This window comes from Trachinotus anak, unplaced genomic scaffold (genome assembly GCF_046630095.1).
Source record: "Trachinotus anak isolate AG129_WGS33_773 ecotype Australia unplaced genomic scaffold, CSIRO_AGI_Tana_v1 ptg000004l, whole genome shotgun sequence".
In the NCBI taxonomy this organism is placed as follows: Eukaryota; Metazoa; Chordata; class Actinopteri; order Carangiformes; family Carangidae; genus Trachinotus; species Trachinotus anak.
Genome location: NW_027273855.1, coordinates 8311571 through 8328874, shown reverse-complemented (window position 1 = coordinate 8328874; position 17304 = coordinate 8311571). Strand labels below are relative to the sequence as shown.

Sequence of the window (17304 nt, the reverse complement as noted above, 5' to 3'; positions counted from 1 at the left end):
GCGCTAGCGTTTGGCTGGTGCGAGGCAGAAAACAGGGGACATGAGCTAGATAAGTTCAAAATTTTCCATTTATTATGGTTTAGCATAAGAATGCTAAAAAGGGTGGAATGTAATGGAAAATTTTGCTATAACTCATGTGTGCCTATTCAAAACTGTGTAACCAATGGCAGTGTGGATAGTTCTAATGAAATTTTTGAACCTAACCTTTGTACATCCTTTATGGTTGTGTGAAAGACCTCTGTGTCAACTAATGAAGAACACATGTAGACAATATATGTGGATGTCTTTGCCCTTCTCGTTGTGATAAGTGTGTTGTTCATACATTGCGTTGGGGGAGAGGCAAGCAGGTGAAGACTCAGCACAGAGGCAATCCCGTGAGAGAGTATCGTATTTTGTTTTTGTGGAATGTGTTTTTGGGACTATAAGACTGTGGCCCTGGGTAACATCCTCAGGCCACTCACTCACTGACTGTACTGCTGTTCGGTTGTGTTTGTGTGACTCCATTCATGAATGTTTATTAAACTCAAGAAAGACAGCTGACGCGTGAAGATCTTCTTTTTCAATTATTGAACAAGGTAAAACATTTTTGCCACCACACACCGCATTCGGAATTGAACAGATCCAAGGCAAAATACCATTTAGCTTCTTCCCTACAGGCTCCATCCTTCTTTGACTCTTCTTCTTTATTCTCTAACCGGTAACTGACGCGGAAGAACCAACGACCCGAAGTTGAGGTTTTTGACAGCCAAATAGCCGAAAACGATTTTTGCACAGATTGCAAAGATTTTTGTTCCTCTTCGACCACCTCCCTGATACTCCTCGGATTGATAGACTTTAACACACCCCAATCATTGGAAGATAATGTGGCTAGATCCAGCAGGTCCCCCGGTGTGTCACCTTCACTCCGCTGATAGAGACACAGTTCCCCGGTCTGGTACCTGAACATATATCCCCAGCTACCACACAGCCCGTAGGGTTCCAAAGACCATTCCTCTTGCAGACGCAGGGTGAGCGGAGGAGGCATTTGGGTCCTGCGCAAAAACACCATACTTTTTCTGGAACCATCTACGCCTGACTCTTGTAAAATGGTTACTGCCGTTTCACTAATAAAAGACGCTGCGCGATCGACCGACATGATGAGTACGGCTCTTCTCACGAAAATACACCGACTCTATAGTTCTCTATAGTTTTGCGACAAAAGTCTAGACTCTGAGTAATTTATGCGCAAGCATGGGGGAAAAGGGGGGGGTTAACTCCTCCCTCTATGCAAATTAGGTCAAAGGTCAGAGCTGTCAAAAGTTTGATGAGAAGTGTATCTATCCTCTCTCTAGTGAGTTCTCCTCATCTTCTAATGCTTTGATTTATTCATTTGTATCTCACTTTTGTCAAAATAAATAACAAAAATTGTGAGTGTAGTAGGACCACTCATCAGGTGGATTCCACATGTGTGGATACACATGATATATTAAGGATTATGCATATTCATATGTTGATAGGAAATCCAGTTTGTGTTAAAAATAGATTTTTGAATTAACATGTTCAGCCCATATTTGTTTAGCCAGCTCTTCATCACCAGGCCCCGTGGAATCTGTCCATGACTTCCTTTTCCTGTGAACACAACTACAACTATAAAACTACAATAAAATAATTCAGACAAAGGTATCTAATGAAATCAGATTAACTGTAAAAAAAGAAAAAGAAAAAAAAGAAATAAGTAAATTAAATTGTAAACATTGTAAACATATCCACGCAATTGACAGGATCTTCTCGACGAGAAGCCCGGGTTCGGGGGAACCTGTCTGCCCTGGCGGAACGTACGCCGCTGGTTACATGAGGGACTCCTGGGAGCAGTGGAGGGTCGTGTGCCTGGCGAGTCTTTCCGTTGAGGACATTGAAGATCTCTATATATTCGGAACTGTGATATCAGGCTTTCTGCTGATTGGATTAGGCATTGCCCTGGTGTATCAGAAAATTCGGAAGACGGTGACAGCAGTCCAAATCCCCACGCTGCCCGACATAATTGATGGAGTGAGTAAAGCTGTAAGCACTCAGACTGTGATTGTGAACCGCAACTTGGGAACCACCTTGGAAGGAGCTGTCAACACCCTGTCTGTGGTAACAGATAGAGCTGTTAACGCTCAGACTGTGGTCATAAATCGCAATATGGGCAACATCTTGGAGAAGCTTGCAGCTTTGGAAAGGAGAATGGATGGAGATGACCAGAATGGACTAACAGAGTAAGCCGTGTCTATTGAAATACGACTGCTCGCCCTAACCCAAACAATCATAATCTAATCTGCGTTCCGGCCCCCGCGGCACCAGCCTTGGCCAAGGCCGGTGCTGGAACAACTCCCCCACGAGACGCTTCTACTCCTACCCCCCCCCCCCCCCCCCCCCCCCCCCCCCCCTCCACGGACACCTGTGGATTGTTGACTCCGTCCAGGAACCGATCAAGGATGTCTCCATGGCAACTTGCTGTGTTATCGCGATGACACCCTGCGAACTGAGGCACTGATTGTGAACTAGACGAAGCGACTCCCCAGGCCTATGCACACACACACATTCACAGACACCTCTTACACGTACATATGCAACTCACAACCCAACCCCATCCCACAACTTCGCCGCTTCCTCCCATCCAGCGCGGCGGGCGGGGTCCGATAGCTGCGCCTTAATGGCAGCGGCTGCGGCTGGCTGCCTGTCTGCACTGGAATCACCTCCTCCCCCCTTTCCCCCCTCCCCTGGAGCAAATTGTCTTGAGTCACTGTGTTGTAAGATGTGTTTGTTTATATATGCCTATGCTGCTGAGGTTTTTTTTCCCCGAATCCCCCCCCCCCCCCCCCCCCCCCCCCCCCAGGAGTATAGTTTGGGTTCTGTTATTTTTTCTCCTCTCCTCTCCACTTGTTTTTTCCCCGTTCCTCCTTTTTAAATGGCGCCGCAGATGGCTGCCTCAGTGTTTTGGTGCGCTCTGCACCATTCACTAGAACAAATTCCTTGTACGTGAAAACATACTTGGCAATAAACCTGATTCTGATTCTGATTCTGACAAACTAAATATGTTTTTGTTTAAGTTTTCATATTCTGCACACATCTTAGGTCTCCATCACTTGCCTTTTTCTCTCATGTTAGTTCTTCCCACCAAAAACAAAAGGGAAACATGTAGAAAACGTGAGGAAAGAGTAATGGACGAAACATCATTCTTTTCTTCATATAATGTTATACAGTTGCAATCACAAATATTCGACCCCCCAAAGATTTTAAGTATTTATCAATTTTTTCAAAGAGCAAGACACTTCTTTGGATGACTCCTTTATGAGTTGAGTGATACATAAAATCAACACAGAAAATGCATGATGTAGTATTTGTGTGTAACAGTATATGTTGTTGAAATAGCCATGTCACAATTATTCAACCCCTGTATAATATTGTTGTTTTTAAAGCTTTCTAACAGTTTTTATGGCCTAAAGTGGAGTTGAAACATAATTAAGCCTTTGGGAACTCTATAATGACCCTTCATTTTCTTTGGTTGTGATGCAAATATAAAACCCCACCCATGAAGGAATTCAAGGTGAGTTGCAATCATGGGAAAGACAAAGGAGCTTCCACAGAAGCTGAGAAAGGAGATTATTTCATCACACCTGAAGGGCCTTGGGTGTAAGAAGATTTGCAAGACATTTAACATTCCAAGAGACACCATTGGGAGCATTATAAGGAAGTTTAAAACTTATGGAACAGCAGCAAACCTGCCTGGCCTTGGAAGAAAGCCCAAAATTTAATCAAGTGCCCTTAGCGACTTAGTCAGGACAACTAGGAGAAACCCCCGTGTGACTGCAAGACACCTACAGGATGACCTGATGAAGGTTGGTACAAGTGCTTCAGTGGCAACTATAAGGCGTGCACTGAATAAACAAGGACTTCATGGCTGGACTCCAAGATGCACTCCGCTCATGACCACAAGGAACATCCAAAGTCGACTAGAATATGCCAGGAGGAATTTGGATAAGACTACAGAGTTTTGGGAGACAGTTCTATGGACTGATGAAACCAAACTGGAACTGTTTGGACATATGGATCAGCAGTATGTCTGGTGTGCAAAAGGCCAGGCTTTTGACCAGAAGAATACCATCCCCACCATCATGTATGGAGGTGGGTCATTGATAATGTGGGGCTGTTTTTCTGCGGCAGGAACTGGCAATCTTGATCGTGTACCTGGCATCATGGATTCCCAGAAATACCAGGCCATTTTAAAGAGGAATGTGATGCCTTCTGTTGACAAATTAAACCTTGGTGCCCATTAGACTTTCCAGTAAGACAATGATCCCAAGCACACCTCCAAGTCAACCAAAGCTTGGTTGAGAAAAAGATCCTTGGACGTCCTGGAGTGGCCTTTTCAGTCACCAGATTTAAATCTGATTGGAAAATCTTTGGTGGGATTTAAATAAGTCAGTTGCAGCACAGAAGCCATCAAACATCACTGAACTTGAGGCTTTTGCAAGTGAAGAATGGGCAAAGATTCCGCTCGACAGGTGTAAGAAGCTTGTCAGCACTTACCAAAAACATTTGTTAGAATTTATAAAAACTATAGGATGCTCCACAAAGTACTGGAGCTGGGGGTTGAATAATACTACACATGCATATGTGTTCATTAGAGTTATATTTTTCATTTAAACTTCAAAGTTAAGTCAACTTCTGCTGTCAAAATAACTCAAATGTGTATCAATAAATATTTTTTGTTGTTTAATTAGGTTTTTGGTAATTTACTGTCATTATCTTTCATCCACATCACTATAATGTGCAACTGTATATATTATGTGATAATGGATCAAGTCAATACACAGGGAATCATAAGAGACACTTAAGTCTTCAGATATCACAAACAATGTCTGAGCACTTTATAAGGAACACCATACTAACACTTTGTATGTCCTCTCTTTGCTCTCAACCAGTCTCAGTTCTTCATGTCTTCATTTCCCCGCAGTAGTGGTTATCTCAGTTATTACTTTGTACTTTCTATAAGGTCCAATCTTGGTAAATTCTGTGAAAATCCCAGGACATCAGCAGTTTCAGAAATACTCACACCAGCCCATCTGACACCAACAATCATGATACAAAGTCACTGAGATCGCATTTTTTCTTAGTATGATGTTTGATAGGAACATTAACTGAAGCATTTCACTGCTGCCACATGATTGGTTGATTGGATAATGCCATGAATAAGCAGGTGTACAGATGTTCCTAATTAAGTGCTTTGTGACTGTATTTTATATCTATTCTTTCACATGTGAATGTGTATTGACCTTGTTTATTATATTGCATGGAATGCTCTTAAGCATGATGGCCTTCACCTCTTAGAAAGAATTATTTGCTGTGCACAAAGTGACCTCAGTGCATAACCTATGTTTAGCCTTTTGCATTTTTGTATATTTGTTGTAACTGCTGGATCTTTTACTTTAAAGTAGCAGCAGGTGGCTCTGGAAGGCTTCTCTACCAGGCACTGGTTAATCAGATTGTCACGATCACTGGAGCAGACAAAGGAGAACCTAGAAGCACGACAATGAGGCAGACGAGTAGCAAGGGAAGATCAGTTTACTTAGTCCAAAAAAACAGGCAGAGTCAAAACCAGGAGATCAGAATCAGGCAAACAAATCCGACAAGGAGCAGGCAGGTATCCGTAGTACAAGAAAGGCAAAACTGGCTGTAAAGGTTGTGCTATTATTAGTTTTTAGACCCGATTGCAGACAGAGACTAGATGGGGTTAAGGTAAAAAGATTTATTGTAAGAAGAGTTACACAGGTGAAGCTGACAACTGGAGATGGCTAGCAGCCATAGGGACTGTATTAACTGTGGGTTAATGCCACCTTTCTTAAATGTGTTCTATTTTTCACCAGAAACACAGCAAGCTCCAGAAGTCAATTTAGTTGAGGAAGTCCTATCTGTACCACAAGGTATGACAGAAATGCCTATCATTGACAACCTTTTACAATTATGGCAAATTACAGTGTAAATATATTAAGTAATGTATGCTCCCCAATCTAGTTATATGAGTGCCATTCTAGATTGTGGTTGTTCTTTCATTAGCAGTGGGGAAAGAGCCTAAACTTCCCTCAGTGGACAGAGCCCAATTTATACCACAGGGTATAACAGTTGGTTAATTCTTTTCTATCCTAATTCCTTGGATTAAGCCTGATTTTTCCTTGAAAACTCCTTGAAAACTCCCCTTAACACATACATGTGACCTTGAACTAACCTCAAGATACAAAATATGTCTTGCTACATTTAGCATTATCATGATCTATACAGATAGTCATTCAAGTATAAACCCAAAGTGCTGACACATAGGTGCGGATATATATGCTTTGAACGCATTCCATTGCAGAAACCCTACAAAAATGAGCAATAGATGTGGTAGCACACAAGCGTCTAAATGGTGGTAAACACCTAAAGTAGTTGCTTTGATTTACCCAGAATGGCACCCATTTTGAGAAATTAATTGTTATTCATTTTGAACTCACCCATCAATGGGATCTCCTTTTATTGTGTATGAAGCTAGACACAATACCATGCAAAAATTAGAGACATCTACACACGATAATTAAAACAGCCTTTCTCAGATAGCCTTACTGTCATTTCAGAAAAGCCTCAAAATACTCCAATGAAATTAAATTAAGTTTAGTACACACCACTCTGTCTGATAATTCTTGAACATTGAATGATGCATGACTTTGTAACTATACATCACATCTCAACAAATACAACAGTTTTTAACATTTTTCAGAGCCTATCACCATGTGCCAATAATGAGAATTTCTTTAACATAATAATTTCATATCACTTTGTTTGTGACCTTTTTTTTTTTTTGTCAACCACCTAGACCCAACACCACAAACCACTGGCACTGGAGAGATGAGCGCAGATGGTATGTTACCCTGACTACTACTGAAAAAAATGTCTAAATAAAGTATAAATATACATAATGTACATGACAGTTCTTCATTACACAGTTTAAGTTTAAGGTGTGCCATCTAATACAATACAGTGTGTGGGTTCTGATAACAATATTTCATCTCTGTGTAGAAAAAAAAACATATATCCTTATTAATAGATATAAAGCAAAGACATCTTCTAGAAATAGGGGCCTCTACAGTCTTCAGATGGAGTCACTTGCATTGCTGGGCCTATGAATGTTACAGGTTGTTGTTGTTGCAGGTGTTTAATACTCAACTGATTTCAACAAAATTATCAATTTACACAGAGATATATGATTACATAGACTATTAATCATGCGATGCACATTTTTTGATTCAGTGACCTGACAAAGGAATAAGGCTATCTATAGGTTTCACTCCTTTCTATTTACGACAATATTTTATTTCAGACTAGTTTGCTTGTTGATAAGCATGATGGAGGGTTATTGCCTGAGTTAGGCTGGTTCTATTGAGATGTTTTAATAATAGATTAATTTCACAACAGTGTAATTGAGAACTGATTAAAATCTAAAATTAGAAAAAGAAATAGAAGTTGAAATGTCTTGTAAAAAGGGCACTAATCTAGTCAGAGGCCAAAAGGACAGGTGCTTGAGCACCATCTGAGGTCTATCTGTGCACGTGCCTGACCTACAGTAGCTACCTTATTATGGCATGTACAGGAACATCCACACATACATACACACAATCTAAATACACAATTGGACAATAAGTTTGAGACAGCAAGGAGAAAGGGAAAAATATGTTAAAGTTAAATGCTGTGTAATCCCATCCACCTCACTGACCTCCATGACTTGTTTTCAAGAAGATAAGTCAGTACATTTATTTTCACCATAAAGCCAACTTTAAAAATTTGGGATGGACTGGATAAGACAAGGATAAGATTGTCCTGTACTGTACCTGTTATCCGATGTATTTACAACAGATTCTTATAAAGAATTCAAAGGAGAACTACAGGACTTCCTCTTTTAGGTGACACTGCTATTGTACCTGATATACACTGCAACCCCCCCAATAACAACATACTTCCTTTTGAATTCCTCTTATGTAAAAAGGTAAAAGATCATTCTGAATGTACTATCAACCAATATAATTATGAATGCTGACTTTGATAGTGGACAAATTTAAAACTTCACTATTAAATGGATGCAAGAGTCCCCTTCTGCAGTCCTGCTTCCTGCAAATGATGTTTATCCACTAACAGATATACAGGAATAGAAAGAGTACTGGAAAATCCTACTCAAGGAAAAGTACTTACTAGTTGTGAACTGCACTGAAAGCAACCAATAAAGTGTCTCTCTGGTCTTCCTGTAAAATATTACCAGTCCACTTAGTCTCTCTCGTCTCATTTAACCAGCATTTAACCAGACCCAGCCTGCTGGGCACACAACATGGCAGGTGTGTTTGATTCGGGACACTTGCTGTGTTGCCAGGTGGTGCATCAAATGAGCAGCTTCCTCTCTGCTACAGCTGCTGATTTGATGGACCACTTGGGCTCAAACAGTTAATTATAACTTCATTATGTGGCTTTTGTTTTTCTCTGTAATAATTTAATTAACTGTATATGTACCAAAGTAAAATACTTGAATTAAAAAATACTTAAGAGTGATTACTGATTTTTTAAAACTGTAACTTGTAACTTACACCAATGCAGATACACTTAAATTGAAATGTTACAACACCCAGATTATATTGTTTTAAATACCTTTCTATGTGCAATGTGACAAAGCAAAACAAAGTGGGACAACATGAGCAAGCATAGACATAACAAAGCAAACAGACACAGATGAGACAAGACATTCATACAAAGCCAAGCCAATTTATCAAATCAGCGCAGGTGACGAGTTAAGATTGTTAGGAAAATGTGTATTAGAATAAACACGTACAGTATGTGTTGAACCCTACCCTAACCCTACTTTATTACAGGAATGGAAACAGTTCTAGAAAAGTACTCAGTACTCACAAACTCAGCCTTCATTTGAGCTCAACTACACACCTTTGCAGTTTTATGAAAAAGGAGAGAGATAGAGGAGAGGAAAACAATGGAAGCAGGTCAGTGGTAACACAGAGACCAGGGTGGGCTAACAAGGTCCTCCTTAGCCCTTCCCCTATGTTCCCCTCCACACTGACCTTTAGGAGAGGGTTGGTCTAGTGCAGACCACATCTACCCCTTTGCAAGGTGGACTATCATTTATTCATTTAAGATTGTATTATCATTATCATGTTATCCCACCCCCCTACCCCCGAATCCATTTGAGGGCATGCTGCCCTCAACTAATGCCACACAATTTCAGGCCAGTCCAGCACAGCCCCAGCCACTGGCTGTAAAGGTTGTGCTATTATTAGTTTTTAGACCTGATTGCAGACATAGAGTAGATGGGGTTAAGGTAAAAAGATTTATTGTAAGAAGAGTTACACAGGTGAAGCTGACAACTGGAGATGGCTGGCAGCTGATTGAGGGAATGGCTGATGAAGAATACTGCAGTGAGGCAGAGGGATTGGCAGTGCTGGTGGTTAGGGCAATGGTGGCTGACTGAAGAGGGATGCCTGAGTGCAGGCTGAGTGTAGGCTTCCTCCTAAAGAAAAAAGAGTGGCCGAGACCATATCTACCACAAACCAGACAAACAAAAAATCTGGCAATGAGTGGAGAGTAGCTGGAGGTTCTTGACCCAAAAAATAAAATAAACTAAAATAAAAATGAATAAATAAATAAATAATCAGAAATGTTTTCAGTGGAGTTTATGTCTTATTAAATGAAGCCAAGCTCTCCCTGGGTCCCCTGTAGTTCAACCTGAATGTGTGTGGAAACATCTGCATTTGTTTGGTTTCTCTGCTCATTTATTCAAGTTTTTCCTGTAATTTGTCACCACCTGTATAAATATACAGTATAGTAGGATAGTAGAAATGTTCAGACGAGGTGTGTCAAGAATGCTGCTTTTTTGTTATTTAATACCTGTTTCTGAAAGGAGAAAGAATGACCAAAAAATACGTGGACTTGTCATGGTTAAACCACATTGCTCCAGATGTTGGATTTTTTTTTTCTTCTTGTTTTCACCCTTTGATTTCTATTATTCCATATCACATATATTTCTTATCTGCAAAGTACTTTAAATCCCTGTTACAAGAAAAGCACTGTGTGAATATTAAAATGCTGTTTAGAAGTGTACTTCAGTAATGTGACTGGCAGTCATAAGTGCCACTCATAGACTGAACCTGTCACCTGAAGATTGGTGAATTAATGGTGAATCCATTCGACAGTACCTTCGTAGAATAGCAAGCCAAACAACCCAAACAGGTTTGGTGCATTCCTGTAAGACACGGAGTACCACACCCTTAAAATATACAGAAGTTCTCATTTTCCTCTTTGTTATAGCATTGTATTTTTGAGTGCGTAGCAACTGTCGACTGGTAAACCAGGGGAAACACATTTCATTGTGTGTTGTAGAGCAGAACAGTATCAAAGTACCTATTTACCCTGAAGACCTGTTGTGAAACTTTAATTGTGATAATCTCAGAAGAGGCTGGCTTGCTGTAATTAATAACCTCTAAGTGCAAAAAGGAACAAGGAAGTCGCTCTCTTTACAGTGTCTGCAAATGCTTTGTAAATATTCATTTCTATGCTTGTGTTTGGGAACAGGTATAAAAGAATGAGGAAGTCCAAAGCAATCACAAAAAGAGAAGTCACAGTCTCACACAGTCAGACAGGTACAGACTCACACAGATTCTACACATACCCAGAAAGCAGCACCTGTCGTTCTAAGGTAAATGTAAGGTAAGGTAAATGATTTGCTTTGCTAGCACACATAATCTGCAATGTCATTGTAACAACCTGTGAATTATACTGCAGAGATAAATATAATGACCAGTTAGATACACATGCACTGAGTTTTTTAAAATACTTTTGCTCTATTGCAGTATCAATGGATCCTGAATCGTTCATGAATTGGCCTGACAGTCCACTTCCTGTGGACTCTCTATTACGGATGTCGGCTCACAGCTGCTCTGACAACAACCTCAAGTTTATCTGTGAGTTTAAACCTGGACCTGGTCCTCCACCAGCTGGTGAAGAGGATTGCAATGCTGATATGGGTTGTAAGTCCGTGTCAGTCATCCTCCCTGCACAGTGTAGCATCTACCAGCTGCGGCTACAAATCTGTATGCAGGTAGGCACCCCCTTATTGGATGGTTTGTTCAAAAGTGTATGTAAAATGTGTTTCCTTCCGTGTACTGTCTGAGGCTTTATGCATCTTTTTTAAATATATATAAATTCATGGCTGTTTCTTGCAAAGTATGTTCAAGGTCAGTGTTCCCAACTCATGGCCCGCTTGAAAATCTAAAAAAATGTTGGCTGCCCATGGTCAACCCTGTAACAATGTGGAGGCAAAATAATACATTCTCAGAGCACTTTCTATTTTAATGATACATCAAACATGCAGGACTGAACTGAAAGCAGGAAAAGCTCTTTTGTTTGATAGGGAGAGATCACTTTTTGATAAAGTATTTTGATTAGGGTTAGGGTTAGGGTATTTATGCTATTTACAGTTTATGTAACAACTCTGGTCTTGTTTAAACATATTATCAAGCTCCAGCCATCAACATTTGTCAATTATTTGTCTCTGTGTCTTCAGGCCCAGGAAAAAAACTGCCATCCAGATCCACTTGGAATACTTGACCCAGAGAAATACACTCTGCTATATGCCAGGGGGGATGACTGGTACGAGGCCTATGACGACTGTCAGGTTATCAGGACATTAGACATCCCATGGTCACATGACAACACCAGGTGCTTATCAGCACACATGGTGGTAAAACCTGTGGTGGTGGTGGTGGATTCAGAGGAGAGGAAGAAACAGCAGCAGTGTCTGGCTTACCTGATTGGGCATGACCTGGAGAAAGAAGCATCTGACAGACTTGGTGAGCTCACATTCACTCGCAGGAAATTGGCTTCTCCAAGGAGAAAAGAGCTAAAAACTCGGGATAACAAGTTGTATGCCACAGAGCCATGGATCAAATGTACCCCTGTTCCTCCTGACCTGCAGGACTGGCTGAACAGAAAGATTCTGGTTACCTTTCATTACATGAACAAGCTCAGCTTCAGCATACCGGTTGGTTTTACCACAACGCCAAATGTTCTTCTTCAAATTTTTAGAAGGGTAATGGCAGATCAGGGGTTAGATTATAACCCTACCGACAGTCTGGTGTTGAAAGTCTCAGGGAGAGAGGAGTTTTTATCTGGAGACTACCCCCTCAGCAATTTCCTTTGGGTTCGACAGTGCTTGAAAACCAATGAAGAGCTTCACCTCTCTGTAGTATCTGTGTCGCAGCTTGCCGAGGAGACTGTCAAGTTTGTGGATTGGCCGCTTGTTGATGGTTTCAGCGGCCAGTTCAGCTACCATGATGATCTCCGCCTTGAAGGAAAGGATTTGGATGACATCTTCATGATATCCTTGTGGGACTGTAACAGGAAACTCAGAGTAAAATTACTTGGCTTTGACATCCCAAATCTGCCAAGCAAATGCCCTCAGTCTGTTTATGTCGAAGCCTCTATACTTTATGGTAACAAGGTTCTCTCTTCAGTGTCCTCCACTCCCAAGGCCTTCACAGATGAAGTACTGTGGAACGAATGGCTGGATTTTGATGTCCTCCTCAGGGATCTGCCACGTGGAGCCAAGCTGGGTCTCACTATTAATGCAGGTGGTGGTGACATCTCCCCAGTTACCAAAGACTCAGGGGAGGTGAAAGTGCTCTACTTTGTTAATCTTCTCCTCATAGATCACAGGTCAGTTTTGGGGAAAACACACAAAAAAAATCTTCCATAGCCAATGAGAGTAACTTGTAGGTTGAATTTGTCACTGAATTTATTCACTGATACAGTGAAATTATGCTTTGAAAAAATATATAGTAACAATTATTTCAATACCTAATTCATTACAAATGTTTTCAAATTGTGCATATTTTTCATTATGGAATGCTCAGCTCTCGTTCATCCTTGCAGGTCCATCCTTAGCCAGGGCCCCTACACCCTACACATGTGGTCCTATCCTGATCTGGAGGAAGAGGCCATCACCTATCACGCAGACAAACTGTCCTCTGCTACTAACCCAGACATAAGTGACTCCATGGCTATCAGCTTCTTTCTAGATCGTTACAGCTTCCCTGTGGTTCTCCCAAATAGCGTCAGTCTCTCTGAATGTTCTGGCAATCCCACCTCCAGCCTCTCCCTAACCAAACCTACTGTCTCCTCTCATGCACCTTCCTTGTCATCCTCCTCGCCTTCTTCCACCTTATCCAGCACAGATTCTTCCTCTCCACATGTAAAAACACTTCAGAGCCGATCTGCGGATGCTGTAACTCTTAGATGCTCTTCTCCAGTCACCAACACAACACGGGCTGGCATAAAAAGGTTCCAAAAGGAGAGCATCCGCCATGCCTCCAACCTGCCCTACTACCTGCGCAATGTTGATTGGATGGACCACAAGGTGGTTGAGGATGTCCACTGGCTACTGGGAAACTGGGATCCTGGGGACCTAGATGTACCAGTAGCCCTGGAGCTGTTAAGCATGGACTTTGCTGACGAGATGGTCAGGAGACTTGCAGTCCAGAGATTGGAAAGCCTGTCTAATGATGATGTACTGAGGTATTTGCTGCAGCTGGTGCAGGTATGTGTTTGTGTCAAAACAGACATATCAAAAGTGTGCACTGTTGGACAGGGAAAAAATATGTATTTATTAATATTTAAATATAATTTTTTTTCCCCCACCTGTATAAACAACCCCCAAGAAGCAAGTGGATTTTTTTTTCTGGGTAGAAAGCCTTTTAGGGGTTGTTTTCACAGATGAATAAAAACATTGTAACATAATTCAATAATTATTAATTCAATAACTCAATTCAGAAAAAGACAACAACAAAACATTTTTAAAAATGCATTATTGTTGTATAGCAGTGCTATAGATAGCTATTGGTAATTTGAAACTTTTATTTAATCTAATGGTTTCATTTTTTAAAAGATGAAAGGCTTTTCAGGACAGGGTATACCTGATGTATTTCAGATAACACTGACGATTTATTTATTTTTTTATTTTTTTCACAAAGTTTGTATTCACGAAAAGAACTGTGGAGATAGGTTGAGAGGTTGAAACTGTGGATTGGTGTCATTACTTAGAATTTTCTCTGCCGTCTTTATGCATTCAGACTCTTAAAGTGGAACCTTACCATGACAGTTTCCTTGCTCGGTACCTTATCCAAAGAGCTCTACGGGTGAGTCATGTCGCCTCACTACATACAGTACCATACTATATTAAAATTTGAATATCAGGATTTCAGTTGTTCCTCATTTTGCCATTTTTGTTGCCATTTCCCCCCTTTCAAAGAATACCTTTAATAATCTGCACTGCAGCTCTCTAATTTCTTGGTGAAGGGTTTCATTAAATTCTTTAATTTAATGCACTGTGTCTCCGAAAAGCTGCTAATTTGAAAAAAATCTCACATTTACTTAATTTAAAATGTATAAATTAATCACTTACTGTCCTAACTGTGACTGGCGATTTACATGTTTCAGTAGATATAAAATGTTGTCTTTACCTTTTAACCCTAAATGATGACAGCAACATTTTAGTCTGTGTAATTACATTTATACGTTTTTATTACTTTCTCCTTTATTCAGTTTACAAAATTGTACCAGCTGGAGACAGAAATCTGGTAAAGTTTGGTCCTCAAAGTACTAGGAAAATACCTCTACTGTCTACTGGGGGAAAGTGTCGTATGTAGTGTTTAAAGATGGTGGTGCCTGTTCATGCAGCTGGGTAGATTTAAGATTGAGTACCACATAAGAAATGGGGGAGACATTTGTTCATAAGTGTCATGATAAACAGCTCTGATTGCAGTAAAACATGAACTCACTCACATCTTTCACTGCAGAGCAAGAGAATCGGCCACTTCTTCTTCTGGTATGTTCGCAGTGAGGTGGCAGGTTGTCCGTACTTTCGCCAACGCATGGCTGTGATTCTGGAGGCTTACCTGCTGGGCTGTGGCCAGGCCATGCTCCACGGTTTCACCCAGCAAGTCCAGGCTGTAGAGGCCCTACAGGAAGTCGCTATAATGATTAAGAAACTCTTTCCTGACAAGACTGACCTCCCTCCTACAGGTGAGACACAACTAAAAAAAAAATCTTATTGATCAGTACAGTATAGCTATACTTTTAGAGAATGATAGAATAAAATCAAAATGAGTATTGTTAGATATTCTAAAGTTTTTATTCCATCTGTTGACTGGTTTTATATTGTCTGCAACCTTTCATGGTGCCATCTTGGCTAGGTCTCCCTTGTGAAAGAGATTTTTGACCTCAGCAGACTTACCAGGTTACATTTTAAATAATTAAGTAATGACACATTTTAAAAATCACTCCATTAATTTAGTATTACACCTCCATAAAATTTAGGACCATGTGAAGAATCAAATAGAAACAAGACTAGGTCAAAACCTAGTATATGACTGGAGAACGTAGTATTTGCATTCTGCCAAGCGTCAGCTGGTTTCAGCTCTTTATCTGTTTGCTTCTCTCCTTCTCTCTGTGCTCACATATACAGTATCCTTATACAGCTGAATACACAATAAAGCTGTTCTCATTGACAGACGACAGAAGAAGTACAAAACATTGACTGAAACATGGCCCATTTGGACAACATGTGAACCAGCACTCCCTTTCAAGCTGCAGCTCTGCTGCTAAAATCCTGATTTTATAACTATGATATCCTCTGACAAAATCACCAAACACATCAGTTTAAGATCATGACTAGTGTGATTTTGGCAATATTTACTTGAAAAATGATCTTTCAGAGAGAAAGTGAGAAGCATATTCGCAAAAACTGTAGTCAGTACAGAAAGATGTGGCTATGGAGAGAATGTCCAACATCATGTTCATGGGGTAATACCGGCAACTGTCTTCTATGGAGTAACTAAAGTTCTCCAAAAAGTTGCTAGATTTGTCGCTATGGGCTTTTTTTTTGGGGAAAACAGTTGTCTGAAAAGTCAGTAAACTTAGCAACAAATGTGCAAAGTTGTCAACATTGCTTGTTTGTGCTAAGTCATTTTGAAAGAACAGCAATCAATGGGGAAACTCCAGTGACTGGCTGGCCATCCAATAACCTTATTACTCACTCAGTCAGTCACTTAGTCAGTGCCCTTCACATTTATAGGGCTGGCCCTGCTGTTGCTTTCCAACCAAAAAAATAATAGTCAAAATCACTGCAGCAAAGGCGGTGTATTAATTCAAACTACTGAGATACCAAAGGTCAGGGACACACTGCCTGCATTATGTGTGCATGTATGGCTGTGTTGTATCATGTAGAGTTTCTGTGTCTTGCCTATTTTCCATGCATGACGAGTGTGGTTCCCAGCAAAAATAAACCAACATTATGTAAAACTTGAAAATAACTATATATTTTTTCACCATATTAGCAATTGCATGTGGAGACAGTAGAGGTCACATGTGTAATAATTTAAAGTGGATATGAAACAGTCAATAAAATTAACATTATTCAGGAAATGGATATCCACTGTCCTCAAAAATTATATAATAAGCATGACAAATGTAAACATATAAAAGAACAAAGAAACTCCGTTTTATGTTTTGTATCAAGGGTGATGCCATCTTGCTTTACTATAACCTGTGACGTCACAGGGTTGGTTTTATACTCTATGGAACAGATACATTGGTAGAGACAGTGAGAGATGGAGATTGAAAGGCAGACAGTGAAAGATAGATAGTGAAAGATAAATACACTGAAAGACAAGAGACATGGAGGATAGAGACATTGAAAGCTAGAGACGTGGAAGATAGTGAGGGTGACAGACAGAGGGTAAGATATTGAGGGGACATACAGCGACAGCTAAAGATGGAGACTGAAGAGCTGCAGGATAACAGAAGACCAAAGGGAGGCCACTATTGTATTAATCCTTGTTGTAAAAATGATTTTTACAGGGCTAGAGCCAAGGACAAAACAATCCATTTTCATAAACTGCCACTGAAATGGAGACCAGTATTGCTGCGCTAGTTAGCGGCGCCAAAGAGAAAGACTCCAGGGTTTGCAGTGAACATTTTTTGGAGGAAGATTACATTGAGGTGAAAACCTTTGAGTCGGGGAGGTTAGTTATTCGCCGGACCAAGAGCCTACAGTGTGAGCTCTACTTACCAACCAACATATTCTAATACTGACAAAGAGGCATTAGTCTGCTGCAGGGAAAGGGCGCAAAAAACGTGCCAGCCAGGCAGGGAAGAGACAGGTAGGGCATTTAGCAACCCACAAAAGTCACCAAAGACATC

The 17304-nt window shown here is 40.5% G+C and overlaps 1 protein-coding gene across 10 annotated transcripts in view; it reads left to right on the top strand.

Annotated features, from left to right (window-relative positions):
- The first annotated feature begins 10051 nt into the window (after window positions 1-10051).
- LOC139620243 (phosphatidylinositol 4,5-bisphosphate 3-kinase catalytic subunit gamma isoform) overlaps window positions 10052-17304 on the top strand; it is a 33311-nt gene continuing 26058 nt past the window's right edge. For 3 of the 10 annotated variants that reach the window (XM_071475585.1, XM_071475587.1, XM_071475586.1), the window contains exons 1-6: window positions 10052-10755; window positions 10899-11146; window positions 11612-12762; window positions 12979-13642; window positions 14175-14240; window positions 14901-15126. In XM_071475585.1, the coding sequence (XP_071331686.1) occupies window positions 10904-11146; window positions 11612-12762; window positions 12979-13642; window positions 14175-14240; window positions 14901-15126 (2350 nt within the window). In that variant the 5' untranslated portion in view covers window positions 10052-10755; window positions 10899-10903. Of the gene's footprint in view, window positions 10761-10898; window positions 11147-11611; window positions 12763-12978; window positions 13643-14174; window positions 14241-14900; window positions 15127-17304 lie in introns of all 10 variants that reach the window. The other 7 variants (XM_071475582.1, XM_071475581.1, XM_071475583.1 and 4 more) reach the window with 5 other exon arrangements.